We start from the raw sequence: 20,738 nt of genomic DNA on the forward strand, positions 1-20,738 counted from the left end.
CGGACATCTCCCCTTGGGCGGACTTGGCAGTTGATCGGACATCTCCCCTTGGGCCGACTTGGCAGTTGATCGGACGGTCCAAGGCGGACTTGGCAGTTGATTTGCCATCCTCCAAACTTGCTCCCATCTCCATCTTAAAGTTTGATCTGCCATGTTGATGTTTGATCTGCCATGTTGCCTATCTGAAATATCTAGAACAAAACCCTAGCCTGAAGATTTTACCTTTCTTTTTTAGACTTGGAGATACAAATTTTTGTTTCTAAAGACATGAACGTTGTCCCCATGACCTGTGGGACCCAATCCTAGGTCTACTTTCAAAAAAACAAAAAAGCAAAAAGCAGGCCAAAAAAGCTGCTTCCCGGATTGGTCCCAAAGTGCCAAAAATCAAAAAAGCAAAAAAAAAACAAAAAAAAAAAATTCCTTAAAAATACGAAGGTGTCAGAATTGACCCTAAGCAATTGCGATCTTCGTCCTTCGGGCCTTCTGAGCACCTGGATGATCTCTAGACACAATTCTAAACATGATTCCTCCATTTGACTCAAGATGACTCTCAAAAACTCTAACTCCTCATTGCAAAAAGATTGGACTTAGCAGTTGTGACGCCAAGGCAAAACCCTAAAAAGCAAAAACAGGGGGTCCCCATTTGCAATGGGGCGATGTGTGAAAAGGTCACAATAGGTAGCAAGTGCAAGTACTCTTTAAGAAGTTCGGGTTTGCAAGGGGGCACTAACAATGCTTGGAGTAGATCAGGGTTTTAGGTGGTCGTTGGCAATGACTCAAGTTGATCATGGTTTGGAGGGGTCACTGATAGTGGCATCTCCCTATGAAATTATTCCAATCTTCAACAGTACAAACACATCTTAAAGTCTTTGGGCAGGGTTTTGAGCACCCACTAACAGTGGTCGGGGATTTCACCCCTCACTGACAGTGATCATGGATTTGACCTTCAAGTGGAAGTGAGCATGGTTTTGGAGGGTCATTGACACTAACATGTAGTAAGTTGGAACTTTGATATGTCATTGACAATGATGCCAAGCTGATTGGAGTTTTGAAGAGGCATTGGAAGGGCTATCAAGTAGGTTGGAGATTAAGGCATGAAGTGGAAGTGCCTTCCAACAAGTCGGACTTTTGACCACCAACTTTGTAGTGGTCAGGGATTTGACCCCTCACTAATAGTGACAGTAAGATGTCAACTTTACTTGCTCAATTAGCTTGTTCAGGATATTTCCATTTATTGCAAGAAGATTTCACCAACCTCAATCATCATGATCCCTTTCAATCAAGATGGGTCACAGGAAATGCTCTCTTAAGGTGGTCGAACTTTTGGGGGGTCACAAACAGCTGGTGATGACGCAAGGCAAGGATTCAAGGGGTCACTGACAGTGACCTCACTTGCTCAATTTTGTGGTTTGTGGCACTTACCTCACTCATTCAAAGGGTCTTTCAGCATCAACAAAGCCTCTTCATAGTTGCATATGCCTTCATCTTGATTGGCATTCATCAAACATTTCAATTCTTGTGATTGACCTCCACACTTGCACTCAACATTTCACCTCTGACCTTGAAGGCACATGGTGATGATCAAATGAAATAATCATCACAAATCGTTCATTTCCTAAGAACTTGAGACCTAAACTAACCTCATTCTAACTCATAGAGAGAGAGAGAGAGAGACATGACTTGATTACTTCCCGACTACCTAAAGCACTATATCTCCTGAAGCAAAAGGTTAATAGCTAAAGACACAACTAGACGAGTAACCAAGACAACTAACCTAGAAAGTGGAAAAAAAAGTGGGGGTCTCCATTTACAATGGGGTGATGTGTGAACACATCACAACACTACTCTATCTAAAACGAAAACCCTTAAAAATAAATTGTAAAAAATATGAAAAAATGAGGTCAGGGAAAGAGATGCGTTTGGAACCTACACATTTAACAAATGTTTGAGGTCGGTGAGAACTGAGAACATTGCAAAAAGGGTTTTCACGAGTGAAGAGTACACCAATGTGGCAAATGAGTGGCATTATGCCTAAAGGGTCCACAAAAGGCTGAGAAACAAGGGTTGGTTCTTCTACTAATTTGTGAAGCCAAATGCCATACAGCAAAGTGGCAATGAAAAACTACAAAAGGCTCTCCCTCAAGCACGACCCGAAAAGATTCACCCAATTTCTTGCAGATGTGAAAAGCGGAAAAAATAAATAAATCAATTATAATACTTACAAGAAAATAAATAATAATACTTAGTTTGGAGCTTTATGAATATTTAAAATAAATTACTAGCAGGAAATAAATATTAAGTATTATTATGTTTGTAATATTTTGTTTATATATATATATATATATATATATATATATATATATATATATATATATATATATATATATATATATATATATATATATATATATATTAAACATTCTTTTATATATTTTAGATATTACTTTTTCTTATGTTTTATATATTTTAAATATTTTTTATTATGGCGTCTCCAAGTACCCGTCTGCTATTTTTCACAAATAGATGTAACATCAATATTAGTCTTCAAGTACCCCCCTCTCTTGGTAACCTTAGGTTTAATGCAAATAGACTATATATTCTCTTTCAATGCAATGTATATTCACTTCATGCACCAAACATGGTAAATCAAAATTGAAACACAAAACATTTTCTGCCTACGTTACCCCAAGTTTCTGGGACGGGGGGACGGGGGGACGAGTTTCCGGGACGGCAAATTTTTTTACCAAATTTGGGGACGGGGGGGGACGGCAAAGGGGACGGCTACATAAAATATAGGGAAAATTTAAAATATATAGGAAAATTTAAATGTTCATATGAAAACATGGATAAAGCATGTGTATGATACTATGAAAACAGAAAATATGAAAACATGGATATAGCATGTGTATGATACTATGAAAACATTTTAGAATGCAAACATCGAACATATAGCATGTGTATGATACTATGAAAACATTTTAGAATGCAAACATCGAACATACAACATTATCAATAGACTCAATAGTCAATACTCAATATGCACTCATAATTCAGAATTTCAATTCATTCACATTGTCAATATGCATATCATAATAGATATTAAAGAAATAACATACAAAATGCCCAAAGGCTACACTGCTGCCATATTGTTTCATTGTCAATTGCGATATGGAAATCAAAATAGTACTAAGTAAATACTAAAAACTAAAAAGCAAAGTATAATGCTGCCCCTAATCTGCATCTCCTAACATTGCATCAAAATCAGAGTCCTCTGAGTCTATGCCACTGTCCTGGTCAACGTCCACCTCGTCCAATGGAATCCCAACCAATCCCTATGGTGTCTCCTCCTCATCAACCTGGGCCACATCTTCGGGATCAACATCCCATCGTAAAGCTGGAGTCTGTCGATACTCTGGAGTCTATCGATCCTGAAGTCGAAGAGCACTATGCACGGCCACTAGCTTCTCCGCTCGTCTAAAGGTAAGTCTATTCCTCTTGATAGAGTGGATAAAGCCATATGTGGACCAATTCCTCTCTGCAGCAGAGGAACTAGCAACCTGCAAAAGTAAGCGAGTGGCAAGCAATTTCAATTGTGGTGTATCCCTCCCATGCCATGTCCACCATCCAATAGGGTCTCTCTGGGCTAATATAGCTATGTCCAACCTCGCCTGTGGTTTACTCAATGTAGGACCACGAAGATTTGTGAAGTCAAGGAATTGTGCACGAAGTATGGAAGCCTGCTCCTCTATATATATCTTATCAATGGCTCGCGTGAACCCATCTAAAACCTCATCATCGTCACATGGAGGCAACCTTCCATCCTTTGGTGCATACCATTTGGGATTCAATGCATAGGCTGCCATATGAAGCGGGGTGTTCATTATGTTCCACCTCCGTGTCACAATGGGCCTAATATGTTGCTCATAGAACCCCAAAGTAGGATCCTTGGCCAAAATTGTTTGCTTAATCTTCCCAAGCATACTGTCAAATGTCTCATATATCTCTCCAAGACTAGGAGAGTCTGTATCAACATATCTAATGACATCTACAATAGGTGAGATGACAGAGCAAACATATCTGCAAGTGCAAAGTTCAAAATATTAAAATTAGAATATGAAAATCAGCAATCTAAAACAATCAACAATTTGATAATAAAATCTTTAAATCAGTGATGTCTTACCTCATAGTGGACCACCAATTGTCATCAAGAATCTTTTGTTTGACAGATTTTCCTCCAGTAGAGTTTGATTCCCGCCATCCACCCCACTCAGGATTCACCACCATCAGTTGTAGAGAATCATGCACCTCAAGCATCCTCTCCAACAAGATGAAGTAAGTGGCATACCTACATTCATTAAAATAATAAAAAAATTAAGTGGCATATCTATATTTTATTCAATGATAATTAAATTAAAAAGTTGGAAGTTTGATACAAAATTAAGTGGCATTAGCAATTTAGCATACCTTGTTTCAACGAGTTTAAGGAACTCTTTCTTTGAAAATGATCTAAAGAGAGCAAGTGAGGTGTGGTGGTTGCAAATAAACATTTGAATGTCTCTAGCTTCTGCCACCACTTGCTTCACCCAATCTATTTTCCCTATGTCTTTTAATGCATTGTTCAATGCATGAACACAACATGGGGTCCAAAAAATGTGTTTGTAAGCACCCTCCACCATCAAACCTGCTGATTTGCACACACGTGCTGAATCAGTGATCACCTGTACAATATTAGCAGCCCCAACCTCCTCTATAGCATCTCTCAAAATGCCAAACTGGAACTCTGCATCCTTACGCTTCCCTGAACAATCCACAGCTTTCAAAAAATAAGAACCAGCAAGGCATGTGACAATGACATTGATGAGTGGCCGATGTCTAACATCAGTCCACCCATCCATCACAATAGAGCAACCTGTCCTCATCCAAGTTCGTTTCATATCCTCCATTAACACATTAACCTTGGAATACTCTATGTCTAAGAGAGTAGTCCGTAGCTTATGATCTCCAAGGGGTGTGAATGTGGGACCGAAAGAGGCTATATCCATGACCGTTTGTTTGAAGTAAGAGGAACGTGCCACATGAAATGGGATGGCATTAGCATAAAAGAATCTACCAACTGATGACTTTGTAGCTTCACGTCCTTTTATATTAAACAAAGCTTCTACCGACCTTCCCTTATCACTAACCTTCCTCTTTCCTCTTGTCTCAAATTGACTACTGCCAATAGTGGATGTCATAGGCCCAGATGCTTGTGAAGATGAAAAAGAAGGTGTTAGGACTGCCCCACTTTGTTTCCCCATTTCAGTCTCCATATGCAATCTATGACACTCTATCCTCTCCTCATCTATTAACTTTGGACAAGCTATGACCCCATGACTTGAAAAACCCAAGAAGTGAGACTTTACCCTTGTGTAGCTGCCCCTAAATTCTTTCAAACAAACATGACAACCCCACACCCTACTCCCTCCAGATTTTTTTTTCCCTTCACCACTAGGCCTAGGTGTAGCAAATTGGAGAAGAGGTTTGTCTTTATTAAAAGGGCCCTTTGCATATGTGCTCATAATTATTGAAGGGCATTTAAATATGTTAGGTTGCTGCCCACTTCTCTCAGTCTCAGCACTTCCCCCTGTATTTCCACCAACCACTTCCACTTCATGGTCACTATTACTGTCAGTCCCACTGCTGCTCATTGTATTTTATTTTGATTCTTTGAATGAACTGATAAAAAAAAAAAAATCAAACATTTATCTCATAATGATAATATAAATATATCAGATGCTAAACGATTCTCAGAAATTTTTTAAGTTTACTGTTTTATTAAAAATTTAAAATAGATGATCATAAAACTTAAAAGTTAAAACTATAAATAAAAATAATAAATTTAAAATTTCAACTCTTAGTCTTTATCCACTGGGAATGACTGGTGAATAAACAGAAAACTTAAAAGTTAAAACTAAAAGCCTTAAAAAAAATTACATACCTTGCCAAACGTTGCCAATTTGCAGCAACCTGAAGACCAAAAAGAAAGTTGAAATCCAGAATCCTCCTTAACCCTAGGCGATGGTTATCTCAGACTTGCCTTCCAAACAGAAAATCGATCAACTACAATTTTTCAGTGCCCTGCACGCTGCAAATAACCTCCCTGCGTTTTCTTTTTTCCCTGCATTTTCTTTTTTTCCTGCGGAATCATGCCTGCCCCAAAGTCCGCAGCGATTAAACTTTTAAAGTAATACACGATATATCATATATGTTATATCGTATGATATAATCAAATACGATATATGATTTTATTGCATGTGATTATATCATACGATATAATCATATATCGTATGGTATAATCAGAGTAATAAGTCTTTTAAGACTTATGAATTAAATTTATAAATTTATTAAATTATGAATATTTTATTATTTTTATTTTCTATTTATAATTTTAAAATTTAAAATTTAAAATTTATTAATTTTAATTTTTTTAATGTTTGCTATGAATTATGAAACGATAAAACTGAAACATAGATATAAAAATTAAAAATTAAAAACCATTAACATTTAAGATTTTAACAATTAATTTAACAATTTATTATTTATTATTTTATTATTTTATTCAATTTTAATAATTTAATTTAATTTATTAATATTTTGATTATTTTAATATTTTAATTTTATTATTTTAATAATTTAGTTTTATTTTATTTAATATAGATAGTCGTATTTTGATTTTATAACTATTCAAATTTAATAATGAAAAAAAATTAAAATTAAAAATTATTAATTATTAGTCGTTTTTTTAATTTTTTAATTTTTCAATATAGAGGGTCAATGTTTGAAAAATATTAAAATAATAGTCATATTTTCAATAATTTATTAATTATGAATTTTTTATAACTATTTTGAAAAAATTGAATTGATAGAGGGGCATATTAGAAAAAAATTTAAAAATTAAAAAAAATTGAAAATAAATAATTTTCCCTAGCCCTAGATGTGGGGGACGTCTAGCCGTCCCCGGGACGGCTGGGACGTCCCCCAGCCGTCCCCAGCCGTCCCTGGGACGTACAGACATCCCCCATAGCTAGGGCAGCCGTCCCCCCGTTTCGGGGATGTCCCCTAAAAAATCTGGCAATTTGGGGACAGGGGGGGGACGTCCCCTAGCCGTCCCCAAGTCCCCGAAACGTCCCCAGGACTGGGACGGGGGTTTTCAGGTAGGGGACGCGTCCCCGGGTTTCCCAGCTTTCTACATCTTCACCTTATTCTCTCAAAACAAACACAAAAAAAAATCAGGGGTGAATATTTTGTTGGAAATGTTGTCACTAATGTCAAAGTCATGTCAAGAAGGGTTTTGTTGTCTTAGCACAGTATCATTGATGTATGGACGAAATTATTACTGAAGATTGTTAGAAATCTTATTAAGATTAGTTAACAAAGGATGTTTCCCTTGAAGATTCCTTTCTACATGAATGGGATGCCAATCTTTATAGACCATGCAATGGTACAAATAGAAGATGAATGGGAAATAAAATAAGTGTTTTTGCAATGAAGATTATTCAAATTTAAGAAGATATAAAATCAGATTGATTTGAAGATAAATGAAAACATTTAAAAGGCAATCAACATAAAGAATTGTTAACAAATGATAAAGTCTTTTCAAAAGGTCACCTTTATTCAAAGATATGTCTCTTTTCATGAATAAACATAAGGATATGTAGATATAAAAAAGTTATGGTGAAATATGGAGAAGAAGATGAGTGAGTAGCAAGGAAAAATATCATTCAGATTTGAAGAATAGACCCTTGAAGAGGAATAAGAGAAAAACTAATAAGGAAATATGTGGAATATTGCTGATGTCAATGAAAGAATATTGCAGATCTAGAAGAAAGACATGCAGATTTGTGAAACATTTATGGCAGATTTATAAAGAAGAGTTTTATGCAGATTTGTGAAGCATTTATGAAGAGGAGATAATGCAGATTTATGAAGCATTTATGAAGAAGAGATTAAGGAGAAGTCATGGCTATTCAGTTGGTCATCACCTTTAAGAAGGATCACATATCTTCATAGGAATATGAAGATATATATTGGCATAAGAAATATGTTAGTGTGTGTTGAAACTATATATATAAATATCACAATAAATATTTGAAGATAAATAAAATGTTCAAAGGCAGTGATTAGAATTTAGAAGTATGTTACCAAAGAACATGCCCATTCAAAGGGTTGTCTCTTTCCTAAGAGTTTCATCTTTTCATGAAGACATAGAGATATAAAATGTGGGCATGACTTGTGAAGATAAATTGATTTATTAAAATGTAATAAGAGATGTGAGTGGAGAATAAAGATATCTCATTCAAATATAATCAAATTTATTAATGAAGAAAAGCAAATAGCATGTGGAATGAAAAGTTATGTTTTAAAGGCTAAGTTGTCGGTACGGGTACGTGGGTACAATTCGCTGGTACGGCAATTTTTTGGGGGGCTTGGCTATGTTTGGGTACGTCCGTACAAAAACATGTAAAAATCATAAATATACACATATATGCAGCCTAAAAAGTTAAATGTTAAATATTTAAACTTAGTTTAAAGTGAAAGTGAAATTATTAATAATTATGTAAGTAAATATATTTACTTAATAATTATGAATAATTACATTTTCACTTTAAATTAAATTTAAATATTTAACATTTATTATTATACAAATATAAATCATTAAATAATAAAGAATACGATTATATTTCAAAAATTAAAATTAAATTCTAACTTCCAAAACAAACAAATAAACCTAAACCATAAATGATAAAAATCTAAACTTATTATTATATATAAAATAAAATGAACAAATAAAAAAATTAATATAAATCCTAAAACTATAGTTTGAAACAAAATTTGAAAACAAAACAAATTAATTTGAAACAGTAGGCTTGTCGTGATTCGTCGCTCTGCCCGCGTCGAGCTCTGCCTGCATCGAGCTTTGCTTGCTTCACACTCTACCTTCGTCGTGCTCTGCTTGCTTCGCACTCTACCTTCGTCGTGCTCTGCCTGCTTTGTGCTCCTCCTGCGTCGTGTTGGGTCGTGCTCTTCTTGTGTCCTGCGTCATGCTCTTCTGATTCTCCTGCGTGCTTCCTTCGTTCTTTTCCACCACACGATAAATTATTTTGCTTTTCGCCTAACGGTTTACACAGCGTATTAGACCCATTTTCAAACAAGAAGTGAAATAAAAACCTCAAAATCTGCGTTTGATGTTGAATCGTCAAAAAACATGACAAAATCGCCATGTCTTTCTAGATTCGTCAAGATTCTTGGTTGAAAATGTGGATGCATTTCAAGGGGTAAATGCAGGAACCCTGTCCGATTCCACAGGGATTCCAGCACAATTCAGATTCGGAAACGAATCGTACCTAGAATCGGCAAAGAAATTGGACGAATCGGTAACCTAGTTTAAAGGTGAAAGGAGATGTCTCTAAATGAAATTGCCTCTCTTGAGAAGATATAAAGAGAGCATCATGTGAGAGATAGAAAATGTGGATTGAACAAAGAGTGATATCATCGATGCACCAGCAGATACAAATATATGAAGAGCAGATTTTTAAGAAGTATATATGCAGAATTTATGAAAAATTTATGTGCAACATTATAGAAGATTTTATAAGCAGACTTATAAGAGTTTATAAGTACATTTGCTGAAGATTATATGACCAGATCGATGAGAGTATGTGAGCAGATTTATAGAGACTATTAAAGCATATTTAGAGGCAGAATTTGAGGATAGGCTACAGCAGATTTATGAGCAGCACATGAAGGATTACTTGTGTGCATGAAGGGCAGGATTAAGAAAACGTTGCAGCAGATATATATATCAAATAAATGAGCAGATTTATGAGATTCTTCTGATCTCATTTTCTGAAGACATTGGAATGAACTTATGCATGATTTGTGAGATAGTATTGTGACGACTTCAACAAGTATACGGGCAAATTCATGGAGAAATTTTGAAGTGGAAGTATGCATGCATCTATCATATAGTACTTTGAAGATTGGATCCTTCTATTCTAAGAGATTGGTATGTTGGTGCCTACAAATTCAAAAGTGGGAGTTGGTGCTTCCAGTGGGTTGGTGCTCACAAATTGAATAAGGGGTTGGTGCCTACAAAATTTGTAAAAGGAAGATTAATAAAAGCAACATTTTGTTGTAGTTTCATAAGGGTTTCCAGTGTGTTATTGTGTTCTTCTCATGTGCATGATTATTGATGTTGAGTTAATAATGTTACTGTGATTGATGAAGTTTTAAATTGGTAACAGTTGTATTATAATGATTCACGCAACCCCCCACTCTCAATATAATCATGTGCCCATCATATGTCACATTTTCAAAAGTTTTTGTGAACGGCTAGGATTTTACCCAAATTTTTGCAAATTTTTTTCAGTCAATTTTGGCAGATTTTTTTCAGATTTTTTTCAGATTTGATCGTCCTCAATTTTTTCATTTTTTTGCCAATTTTCTGACAAAAGCGGTGTTATCACTGTGCTTCTCAAGGTAGAACCATTTGATCCCCATCTTCTGCTGATCAACAACATACTTTCTCAGATAAATTTCCACCCATTTTTCACAATCTTGATCTGTCCATCTATTTGTGGGTGGTAGTTGGTGTTGGAAGTGAGTTCAGTTCTCACCAAAAGGAAGGGCTCTTGCCAAAACAAACTCATGAACCGACTATCACTGTCACTCACAATTCTCTTGGGTAGTCTATGAAGTTTCATCACTTTCATGAAGAATAGATCAGCCACTATTGGCATCTTAAAATCTGAAGAGATGGCAAATAAATGTGCATGCTCCATTCATCTGTAAGGGCTGCAAAAGACCTGCGAGGAATGTCTGTTTCATTTTATTTCTTTAGCAAATGATTTATTCTTTTATATGGCTAAGGATATCATCCTTGGGTCCCTTCCATGTAAATCTTTCCCTCATCTATTTGTAGGTCTTGAAATACCCAGGATGGTCTGCCAAGAGAGTATCATAAACTGCCCGCAAAATTTTTCCCTTCATTCTTGATTCCAACACCAAGTAGACTCTTCCCTTGTAGAGAATGAGTCCAATTGTAAATTATTTTCTTTCCCTCATCTATTTGTAGGTCTTGAACTACCTAGGATGGTCTGCCAAGAGAGCATGATGAACTGCCCACAAAATATTTCCTTTCATTATTTATTCCAACACCAAGTAGACACTTCCCTTGTAGAGGATGAGTCTAATCGTAAATTGTGTACCTATCATCCAACACATCAATAGCAAACATACTCATGGCATACTGTGCTATGATTGCATTCTTCCAATCTAAAGAGGTATGAACATGGAAATTTGTCTTTCTCAACAATGCATTAACAACATTGTTCTCTACTTCAACATAGTCAATGTCAAAGTCATAGACCTAGAGCTTACCCACCCACTTTTGTTTCCACTCATTTAGATCCTTTTGGTTGATCAAATATCTCAAGCTACTGTGATCAATTTTAACCACAAATTGGTCGTTCACAAAGTGCTATTTCAACTTGACCAGTCCATGCATGATGGCCAACATTTCCTTATCAATGGAGAACAATTTTTCCACCTCTATGAATTTCTGACTCTTGAAAGAAATCAGATGTTTGATCTACATGAGCAAGCCTCCAATTCCTTCTCCTAATGCATCCCATTCTAGTGTGAAAGGAAGGGTGAAATACAGAATCGCTAACACAAGATACAGACTCACTACCTCTTTTAACCTATCAAATATGTTTGTGCACACTCAATCCACGCAAACACTCCCTTCTTTGTTAGTTCAAGCTAGTTGGGAAAATCCCTAAACAATATGCCTATAGTAGATACAAAGACTGAAGACTTCTTACAATTGTGTCAAAGTCCTCTAGAAAGCCTGGTCCCAAATTGCTTTGATCTTCTTCTTGTCCACTTGTACTGCCTTTGCACTAATGATGTGACCTAGATATAAGATCTCTACCGTATCAATCTCACACTTTAACTCCTTGGAAAACAATGTCTACACTTGAAGGATTCCTAAAACTTTATCAATTTGTCATAGGTGTTCCTCACACATCTTACTTTAGATCAAAATGTAATCAAAAAAGACAAGGATGAAGTTTATAAGTTGCTTGTGAAAAAATTAATTTATGCAGGACTCAAAAGTTTGCTAAAGCATTTGTGAAACCAAACAACATGACTCAAAACTCATACTATTTGTAGTGACACTGGAATGTTGTCTTGCGAATATCCTCCTCTTCACAGACTACTTTGTGAAGTTAATCTATCAACTCATTGATCCTAGGAATGAGCTATTGATTCTTGATAGTTTTCTTGTTCAATGCCCTATAGTCAATGCGCATCCACATTGTGCCATCTTTCTTCATCACCAAAACTACAAAGGAAGCAAAAGGACTTGAGCTAGGTCTAATGTGCCCCATTTCAAAAAAATCCTCAATTGCCTTTTTGGTCACCTTCTTATGTCCCCTAGGGTGGTAGTAGGGAGTACTAATGATGGGCTTAGCACCCTACTCTAGCTCAATGACTTGCTCAAAGCCTTTGTCCAATGGTCTCCTTAGAGGAATGTTGCTAAAAAATTTATTGTGCTCGTTACAACAATGGTTGTATTACATTCAAAGGCTTCTACAATATCAATAATTACAACAGCAATTCATACCAACAACAATGCCAAATCATATCAATACAATACGGTTAGAATCGGCGTCCAGTGAAGCTCAAACACGAACTTTGGATGGGATTGCCCTCCAAAATCACTAGGGTTAGGTTTTCATCCTAGGTTTCCCGTACTCGAACAAAAGTGCTCAAAAATGATATTGAAATGAATTTCAATTAAGTTTAGAAAATTCTCCCAATTGAAGAGATTCAAACATTTATATCCTTCACAAACAAACAAAACAAGTTCACCAAGCACACCCGTGACTCCAAATCTGCAAAGTGATCAAAGACAAAAAGGATTCCATTTTGAAAGTTATGGTGCCAAAACAACTACTGGAAATATGACACATGCTACGAAGTTAGGGGGGAACAGGAGGACAAGTGGAAAATCAGGGTTCAAGGGTCAGCCATACCACTGAACACATACCACAAGCCATGGTGGGTGATAGATGGGAAGCATCACGAGATGTATAAATCTGAATCTCTAATAGGAAGAAGAGAAGAGTCAAATTGGAAGAAAAACATACTAAAGCAGGGAAAACATATGGCAAATAGAAGCAGGGAAGAATAAGTACAAACCTGTAACGTACAAACTTAGATCCACTAGCTCTTCATAACCAATTTCAACAATTTCCCCTAAACCTTTTCCTATCAAAACAGTCATCGACTTGATACTCCACTAACCATAATCATATCTACTAATTTTTGGAATGGGAAGAAAGAGAATTTGCCGTGACCGATTGTTAGAAAGATCTGAAACAAAAACCTACAACCTTGAAAATCCAGGATTGCAGACACTTTATCAAACGTTCTAATACCAAATGAAGTTTTTAAAACTCACATCTAATTGTTCAACCAAGATAATTGTTAGCAGTATAAATTATTCACAATAATAAAACAAACTTGCAGCAGAAAATAAATCATCACAGGAGCCCAAAGTTGGCCAATTAAAGTCTGTATGTTACTTGCTGGAAAATTACAACTTCACAGTACAAATCAACTCTGAATTACACTGCAAGTGCAAATAATAAGCATACTTGGGCAATTTTTATTGAGTTTGAAAGACGCAAAAAGAAAACTAATAAAAGCAAACTATATGAAATCACCTTCCACGTGTTATTCATTCAGTTGTTTAAACTGAGTGATAAACTAAAACAAGGCACAAAAATAAACTAGAAGTGACGTCCTAAACCAATAAATCAAGCTGTTTAAAAAGGCTTCTAAAACTACCAAAAATCATCTCCTAAAATTGGCAATATCTCCTACAAACAATGACTAAAAATAACTGAAAAAAACTATATTTATTTATCTAAAAATAGAGCCTTCAACTGCTGTAAATGATGCTCCAAATTTAGAATAATATTTCCATACAAAAGCTGCAACCAAGCTAAAGATTACGGCGACTATAGAAGCACAATCCAGCATCATGTATCCAACATGCATGAATCCTTCAAGCACTAATAGAATTAAGATTAGTCACATCAAACCATTTCAAATTATCATAAAATAGCATGGATGAGAAATCTGTGTTCTAAACACAAACCCATCCAAAATCAGTGATGTTTCCTAGAAAAGCACACTCACACTACACTTATATAAAGCAAATATCTCGATAAGATTCTCATACAAACTTCAATTACTTTGCTTGGCCATAAGCAGAGATCTATTTCAGTTTCCTACATGAAGGAGCAAAAGGAATAGATTATACTTACCAGATTAGCAGTTTTTAGTCCGGTGTGTGATGGTGATTCAAAGCTTATATCTAAGTGTACTGACTCACGATCATCTTTACTACACCACTGTGTTCTCTTGGTTTCACAAGCAGATCCATCAGATCTAACAGAATGCGTCAGATTTTTACATTCCAATGCATTAGGTATAGTTCCTTCCTCTTTCTCTTCCCCAGCTCTAGTTCTAATTGTGTGTGATTTAAGTTGATCTTCACTTCTGCTGCCAGTTTGGGAAAGACCTTTCACTACAAGCATTATAATTGGTATCTGCATCATGAATGGACAAATTAACGTTTAACTATCAATAGTAACTGGCTTCAAATAAAAAAAGGATAAAGTGATTCATGACAATCAGCTTAATGAAAACTCATGAAAAATAAAAATAGTCAATACCGCTGTGTTCTCTATGGTCTTAAGGGAATCACTCTTGACCCATTCCTGATCTGCAAGATACCTTGCAGCATGCTGCAAAACATTAACATGGTTTTTTATTAGGAAAATAGAAAATGACGGTACAGATTGATGTTGAAAGCTTTCCAGAAGTCTAAAGAGCGTAGAAGATTGGTTCACAGACTCATATGCAGCATACACCTTTCACTGCTCACCATACAAACAGTTAAATGTATATAAAATCCCCTGCCCTTGGAAAATTGTTGTTAATAATGCCATGAAACATAAATCTCTGCAAGGTTCCAACATCACATCAAACCGGAAAAGATATTCAAAATCTACATAAACAATCTATACAGATTCTGAAAATTATTTCTAGATGGGAAAGTTATGGCTTTGCAAAGAATCATCTCATCAGCACAAAATTTAATTCTTCAGGTTTAGAAGGTACTGAGCTTTTTAGAAGCCCTTCAACAGATCAATAAGCCACTTAAATGTTCTCATAAATAATCCCCACCTTATCAATATGCTTGATCTCAAACTGTGATTTCACCAGAGACTAGACAATGTTGTTTACTAGTTATATTTATTTCTACAAATAGGAAGGATTGGAAACTCAGAAATCCTAAGAAAAAAGTGGCTTTGAAAAGTCAGTCACTGAGGCTTTCCAAATAGAAGATACTTCTCAATGACATAATTGAGATACAGCTTCCAAGTTGGCAGCAATGATCAACAGACCAGCTTTCCTGATATTAAATTAAAACCCCTTGTCCAACCTTTGCCTTCCAGATTGAGGATAACATTCAAACATAGTATTTTCTCAGTTTAAGCACTTTGCCGTATATTCTGAATCTCTGGAGAAAAACAACAGCTAAGGGATTTTGAAATCTAGAGGAATCCTCTTCAATCACTCCAGGCAAGTTATCAAAAGACAATATTGAATATTCCAGAGTGAAATCTCCAAAAAAACATTTTTCTGTTTCTGGAATACCATAACTATTTTCATTAGGGTTTATGCTTTCCTTAGAGCTAAGGCTTTAAATTTCAGAAGAAGCAAACTTAACTGAAAATATAAATCCATACGTGCCATCTAGTAAAAACCCTAAACATTTAAACATTCTAAGTATTTATGTAGTAAATTTTTGTTTTGTAACTCTTTATAAATGTTTGTGTATGGACAAAAGCATTTTCACACAGGGATGGCTTTTGGCTTATTTCTTTAAGTTTAAAGCTTGAGTTCTCATGTTCTTGCACAACTATGTCATTTTATGGATTTGTTGTTTACCATTCCACACATGAAATGCTACTACTTTTGCCTTTAAAGCCTTTGAACATAATTCAAATGCAATTTTTGGGTGGCTCACAAGAATATTTTATGATGTCTTTTTATGGATTTGTTGTTTATCATCAATCATAAGAAATGCTAGTAGTTTTAACTTTTTCTTTTTACAAAGCCTTTAACATGATTCAATTATAGTTTTTTAAATTTTTTGTGTGCCTCCAAAGAATATTTTATCTAAGTGCCAGCTAATAATAGAATCCTCTTGAAGACAGTCACCTTGCCATTATGCAATGTCTTTCGTAGAGCTCTAATAACTGAACTATAATTCTGTCAGAAGACTTGTGATTTTTGCTCTCACAGAGGGAAATGAATTTCTCAAAAAATGCTCTGAAGCACCCTGATGAAGCAAAATACAAATAAAATTGTAAACCAAAATATTAGATTCTGATGATTTTGCTTCACAACAAATCCTCTTCACTTCTCTGAGGGGGTTCACTCATTACAAGGCTTTTCAGATTCTTCAGATGAATTACTTCATCTGCTCTTCTCCACTCACCTTTATATAGTGACACATAGCACAAAGAAAAGAAAGGCAGCTCCAAGACAGAGCTCCATTAATCACTCCTCTGCAGTAGAATCATAGAGACCAGAAATCAGAATGCAGAAGCTTTGCATCTCTACTCAGAGATTGCTAACTTCTTTGAATAATCTGACAGTAATAGGTAATACATTTCTCAAAGATGGATGTACACACCTCTCAAATCAATTAAGTAGCACTTCCTTTATTCAGATATTTTTCTTTTTGCATATATTTTTATCTCCATTCATTCAAACAAATTTTCTCTTTGCATATATTTTTATCTTCATTAATTCGAAGCATTTTTCTCTTTCATATATTTTTATCTTCATTAATTTAAAGCTTTTTTCTCTTTACATATATTTTTATTTCCATCCATTCAAAGCACTTTTCTCTTTGCATTTATGTTTATCTCCATTCATTCTAAGATCTATAGTTAGAATTCTATAATTATCTTTATACTCAAATTTCATAAACTTGTAACCAATTTTTCTGTCCATAACACATCTAAGTTCCAACAATTGTGTGTTTTCCACCAGATTTCAAATCAAAAACAAATTAATATAATTTTAACTTTTTTTTGCTTTTCATTCTCTTCTAGTGTGTTGACACTAAAAATGTTTGTATTAGTAGGAAATGGCTCATAACCAAAACAAAAAATTATTCAATCCTATATGTTATACATTTTTACAAAATTTGTTAGATGTTTCAAAAGATTTATCGAACCTTTAATGAGTTCTTTACATCAATGTGAATCACACTCTTTGGAATGTTAGTATATTTCTTAACATTTTTTATAAAGCACATTTTATAATTTGAAAGTCATTTATTTAAATATAAGAAGCTTCTACAACAACAACTGCAGAGCATGATTAGAAGTTGGCACTCTCCATTGAGCAAGAAAATCCACTAAAGAAGAGGGAGTGGACCACATCAAATTCCAGGTCTGAAGTAAGGATCCCCAAACCTCATAAGCATAAGCACAGTGCCGAAACAAATGAGAATTAGACCCAACCTCCATCATGCACAGAAAACATCTATTAGTTAAGCAGAAACCCCTTTTGCACAAGTTGTCAATGGTCAAAATTTTATTCTGCATCATGATCCAGAAAAATATATTGATCTTCGGAATGAGGTACTTGTGCCAAACACAAGCCCAAGGGGGAGGGGGTGAAGGGCCTCAAACCGGAGATCCAAGGCTGAAGCAACCGAGAACTCCCCTGAAGAAGAATATTTCCATACCAATTGATCCTCCTCGAACCAATTTGGCAGATACGAATTCAAAGAAATTTGAAGAGGCTGCAATTCAGAGATAATTTCTAACAGACTAACCCATTTGTCTTCAACAAAGTAGTCAACAACCCAAATTCCAAATCTAGCTTTGCAAGCCACCATATACTTACTGAATGTTGAATAATTGTAGAGCGGTTTGTGGCCAATCCAACTATCCTCCCAAAATTTAATTCCTATTCCAGATCCCAATTTCCATCCAACTCCAAAACCAACAATGTACTTAAGCTTGGATAGCATAATTTCATAGAGTTGATCCTGAAGGAATTTCATGAGATTGAAGTAATCTCTGCATTGAATCAATATGATGGAGATACTTGCTTTTCCAGATGGCATCCCATTCACCCTTTTTGTTGAAGATTCTCCATATCTGTTTTGCCAGGAGGGCATTATTGAAATCCATAATATTCCTCAGACCAAGACCAAGACCACCCCATTTTTTGGGTTTGTAAATTCTAGGCAACAAGAGGCAGACTCTTTTTTTCTTCCACTCCACACTAGAGAAACTTATTTTGGATTCTTTCAATGGCATTAGCAAATTTAGCCGGGATTTTGAACAGGCTTAGAGCATAAACCGGGAGATTTTGGAGGGTAGCCTTTAAAAGTTGAACTTTGCCAGCCTGACTCAACAGAGCCCCCTTCCATCCAGCCAATTTTTTATGAATATTATCAATCAAAGACATCCAAAGGGAATCAGGCACTTTGGAACAAAGTGGCAGACCCAAGTAAACAGCAAGTAACTTACCAATGGAACACCCCAGGATATTAGATATCTTATTTTGTCTTGATTAAGGGGTGTTAACAAAGTATAGAGAACTTTTAGAATAATTTATACATTGGCCAGAAGCACTTACATAGTCCACCAGAATTTTTTTAGAGACCGAGCTTCCCCAACTGAAGCATCCCCCATAATAATGGTATCATCCACGAATTGCTGATGAGAACAAATGAGCATTGGATCCCTGCCTTGTTAATGAACACCACTTTTGTTAATTACTTCTTTAAACAAATCGTTACCTTTATTGTTGTTTTAATATGCAAATCGCTGCTATTTATTAAGTGATCGCCGCACCTTTTTTGAATGAGACAAGGTGAATAAGATGAAACAGGAATAAGACAAGATTTGTCTTTTATGGCTTCAAATCTGAATAAGATAAAACAGGAATAAGACAAGATTTATTTAATAGAATGATTGCAGCTATTTAGTTTGCCTTTATTAAACTCACTTTGCATCATCTGAAAATGTCTCTATTAAATAAATCGCACCTTATGTGGATGTCTCTTTTCATTAAATAAAACAAATTGCACCTCTCTGTTATAATTGTTGTTTACTCATATTAGTTGTTGTTTTATGATAACTTCTATTTCTTCATACTAATCATTGTTTCTATTTGTAATCACTATCATTATAGAATGAACTGGCCTATGTTGACCACTCAAAATCACCAACAATTTGCTGTAGATTATATATATCAAATTGCTGCTTTATCCTTAAAGGCTGTGCTGTCTAGTATAATCAACAAATATTGTCTTGAATATGAATTGATGATTGTTATAACATATTAATTGCTGTATGTCTCTAATGCCTTAAGATCGCTGCTTACAGATCTTTCAATGCTGCTCTATAATTAATAATAATTGCTGCTGATCACTCCAAAGAAAACATGGAGTTGACCATATTGATCATGATGAAATCAGCATCTTTTATAAAAGAGAATTGAGCAGTCTAGTTTGCTTGCCATGCTATACCCCAGTCTAAGCAGTTCTCCATTCAATCTTCAATGATGATGTTAACTTTATTTCTGACTTATCCCAGTAGCCATTTGATCTTCCATTTCCACAATTATCCTTTAGTCTTGACCATTCGATCTTTGACATTAAATATAGCAATCTTCATTCATCTTCTCACTTTTGACAAAGATCAAATTTGTCATCAATGATAATGATGACAACCTCTTTAACAATCTTGCATATACAATCTCACCTTTGACATCACTGACGAAATCTAACAATCGCAACTAAGTGCCCTTAACATCAATGACAACATTTCCAACATAGGTTTCTCTTAACCATCTCAAGGTCTTTTAGGCGACCTTAGACCATCTTGGAGATGTAAAGGCATCACCACAAACTATGAACCAAAATGAATCCAAAAAAATTAGAAGAAACTAATAAAAAAAATAGAAAATTCCCTAGGATGTTAATTGTAACTCAATACGGCCCCTTTAACCCTACATATAAAACCTAAACCCTTCCTATTTTAAATTGCCATTCACACAAACAAAGAGGGACAATGCCAACATCAACTCCTTAAGGTATGCTCATTATTACCATTAATCATTTATCAGTCATCTTCCTATTTTCTACTCCAAATTTCATCCTTGTTTAAAGCTGTATTTCTTCTTTTTTAAGTTTGCGTGAGTATTAAATAATACTAAATTATAATATTTAAGCATAATTAGATGTGCTGACATTTTAAAACCCTTGATATATCTCAATTTCTAGTTTGCAATTGTATTGCAACTTTTGTGTATCCTCTGTTTCTGAACCTCATGCAATCTAAAGCAAGAAAAGTCTGAGGAGTATTCTTCTATTTGTAGCTGCTTTGAAAAATTTTACCCAAATGTGTACAAGGATTAATATTCTTTTGGTCTATGTAAATGTGGTAACATTTGTTAAATAAAACAATACTTGTGTAAATTATTAAACTATTAAGCGGTGTAATTAAGGATTTGAAAAGTTATGGTGATTGATCAGCTCCCTTGGAAAACTAATTATTTCTTTCAAACTTGGACATTTG

The 20,738-nt window shown here is 35.0% G+C and overlaps 1 protein-coding gene across 5 annotated transcripts in view; it reads right to left on the reverse strand.

Annotated features, from left to right (window-relative positions):
* The window catches only part of LOC131053445 (uncharacterized), a 153,529-nt gene that overhangs the window by 59,060 nt on the left and 73,731 nt on the right, over positions 1-20,738 (reverse strand). For 4 of the 5 annotated variants that reach the window (XM_057988073.2, XM_057988056.2, XM_057988067.2 and 1 more), the window contains exons 8-9: positions 14,793-14,864; positions 14,382-14,666 (exon numbers count right to left, since the gene is read on the reverse strand). In XM_057988073.2, coding sequence (XP_057844056.2) covers positions 14,382-14,666; positions 14,793-14,864 — 357 coding nt within the window. Of the gene's footprint in view, positions 1-4,180; positions 4,346-14,381; positions 14,667-14,792; positions 14,865-20,738 lie in introns of all 5 variants that reach the window. The other variant, XM_057988082.2, reaches the window with a different exon arrangement.

The sequence above is a fragment of the Cryptomeria japonica genome, chromosome 7 (assembly GCF_030272615.1).
Source record: "Cryptomeria japonica chromosome 7, Sugi_1.0, whole genome shotgun sequence".
In the NCBI taxonomy this organism is placed as follows: Eukaryota; Viridiplantae; Streptophyta; class Pinopsida; order Cupressales; family Cupressaceae; genus Cryptomeria; species Cryptomeria japonica.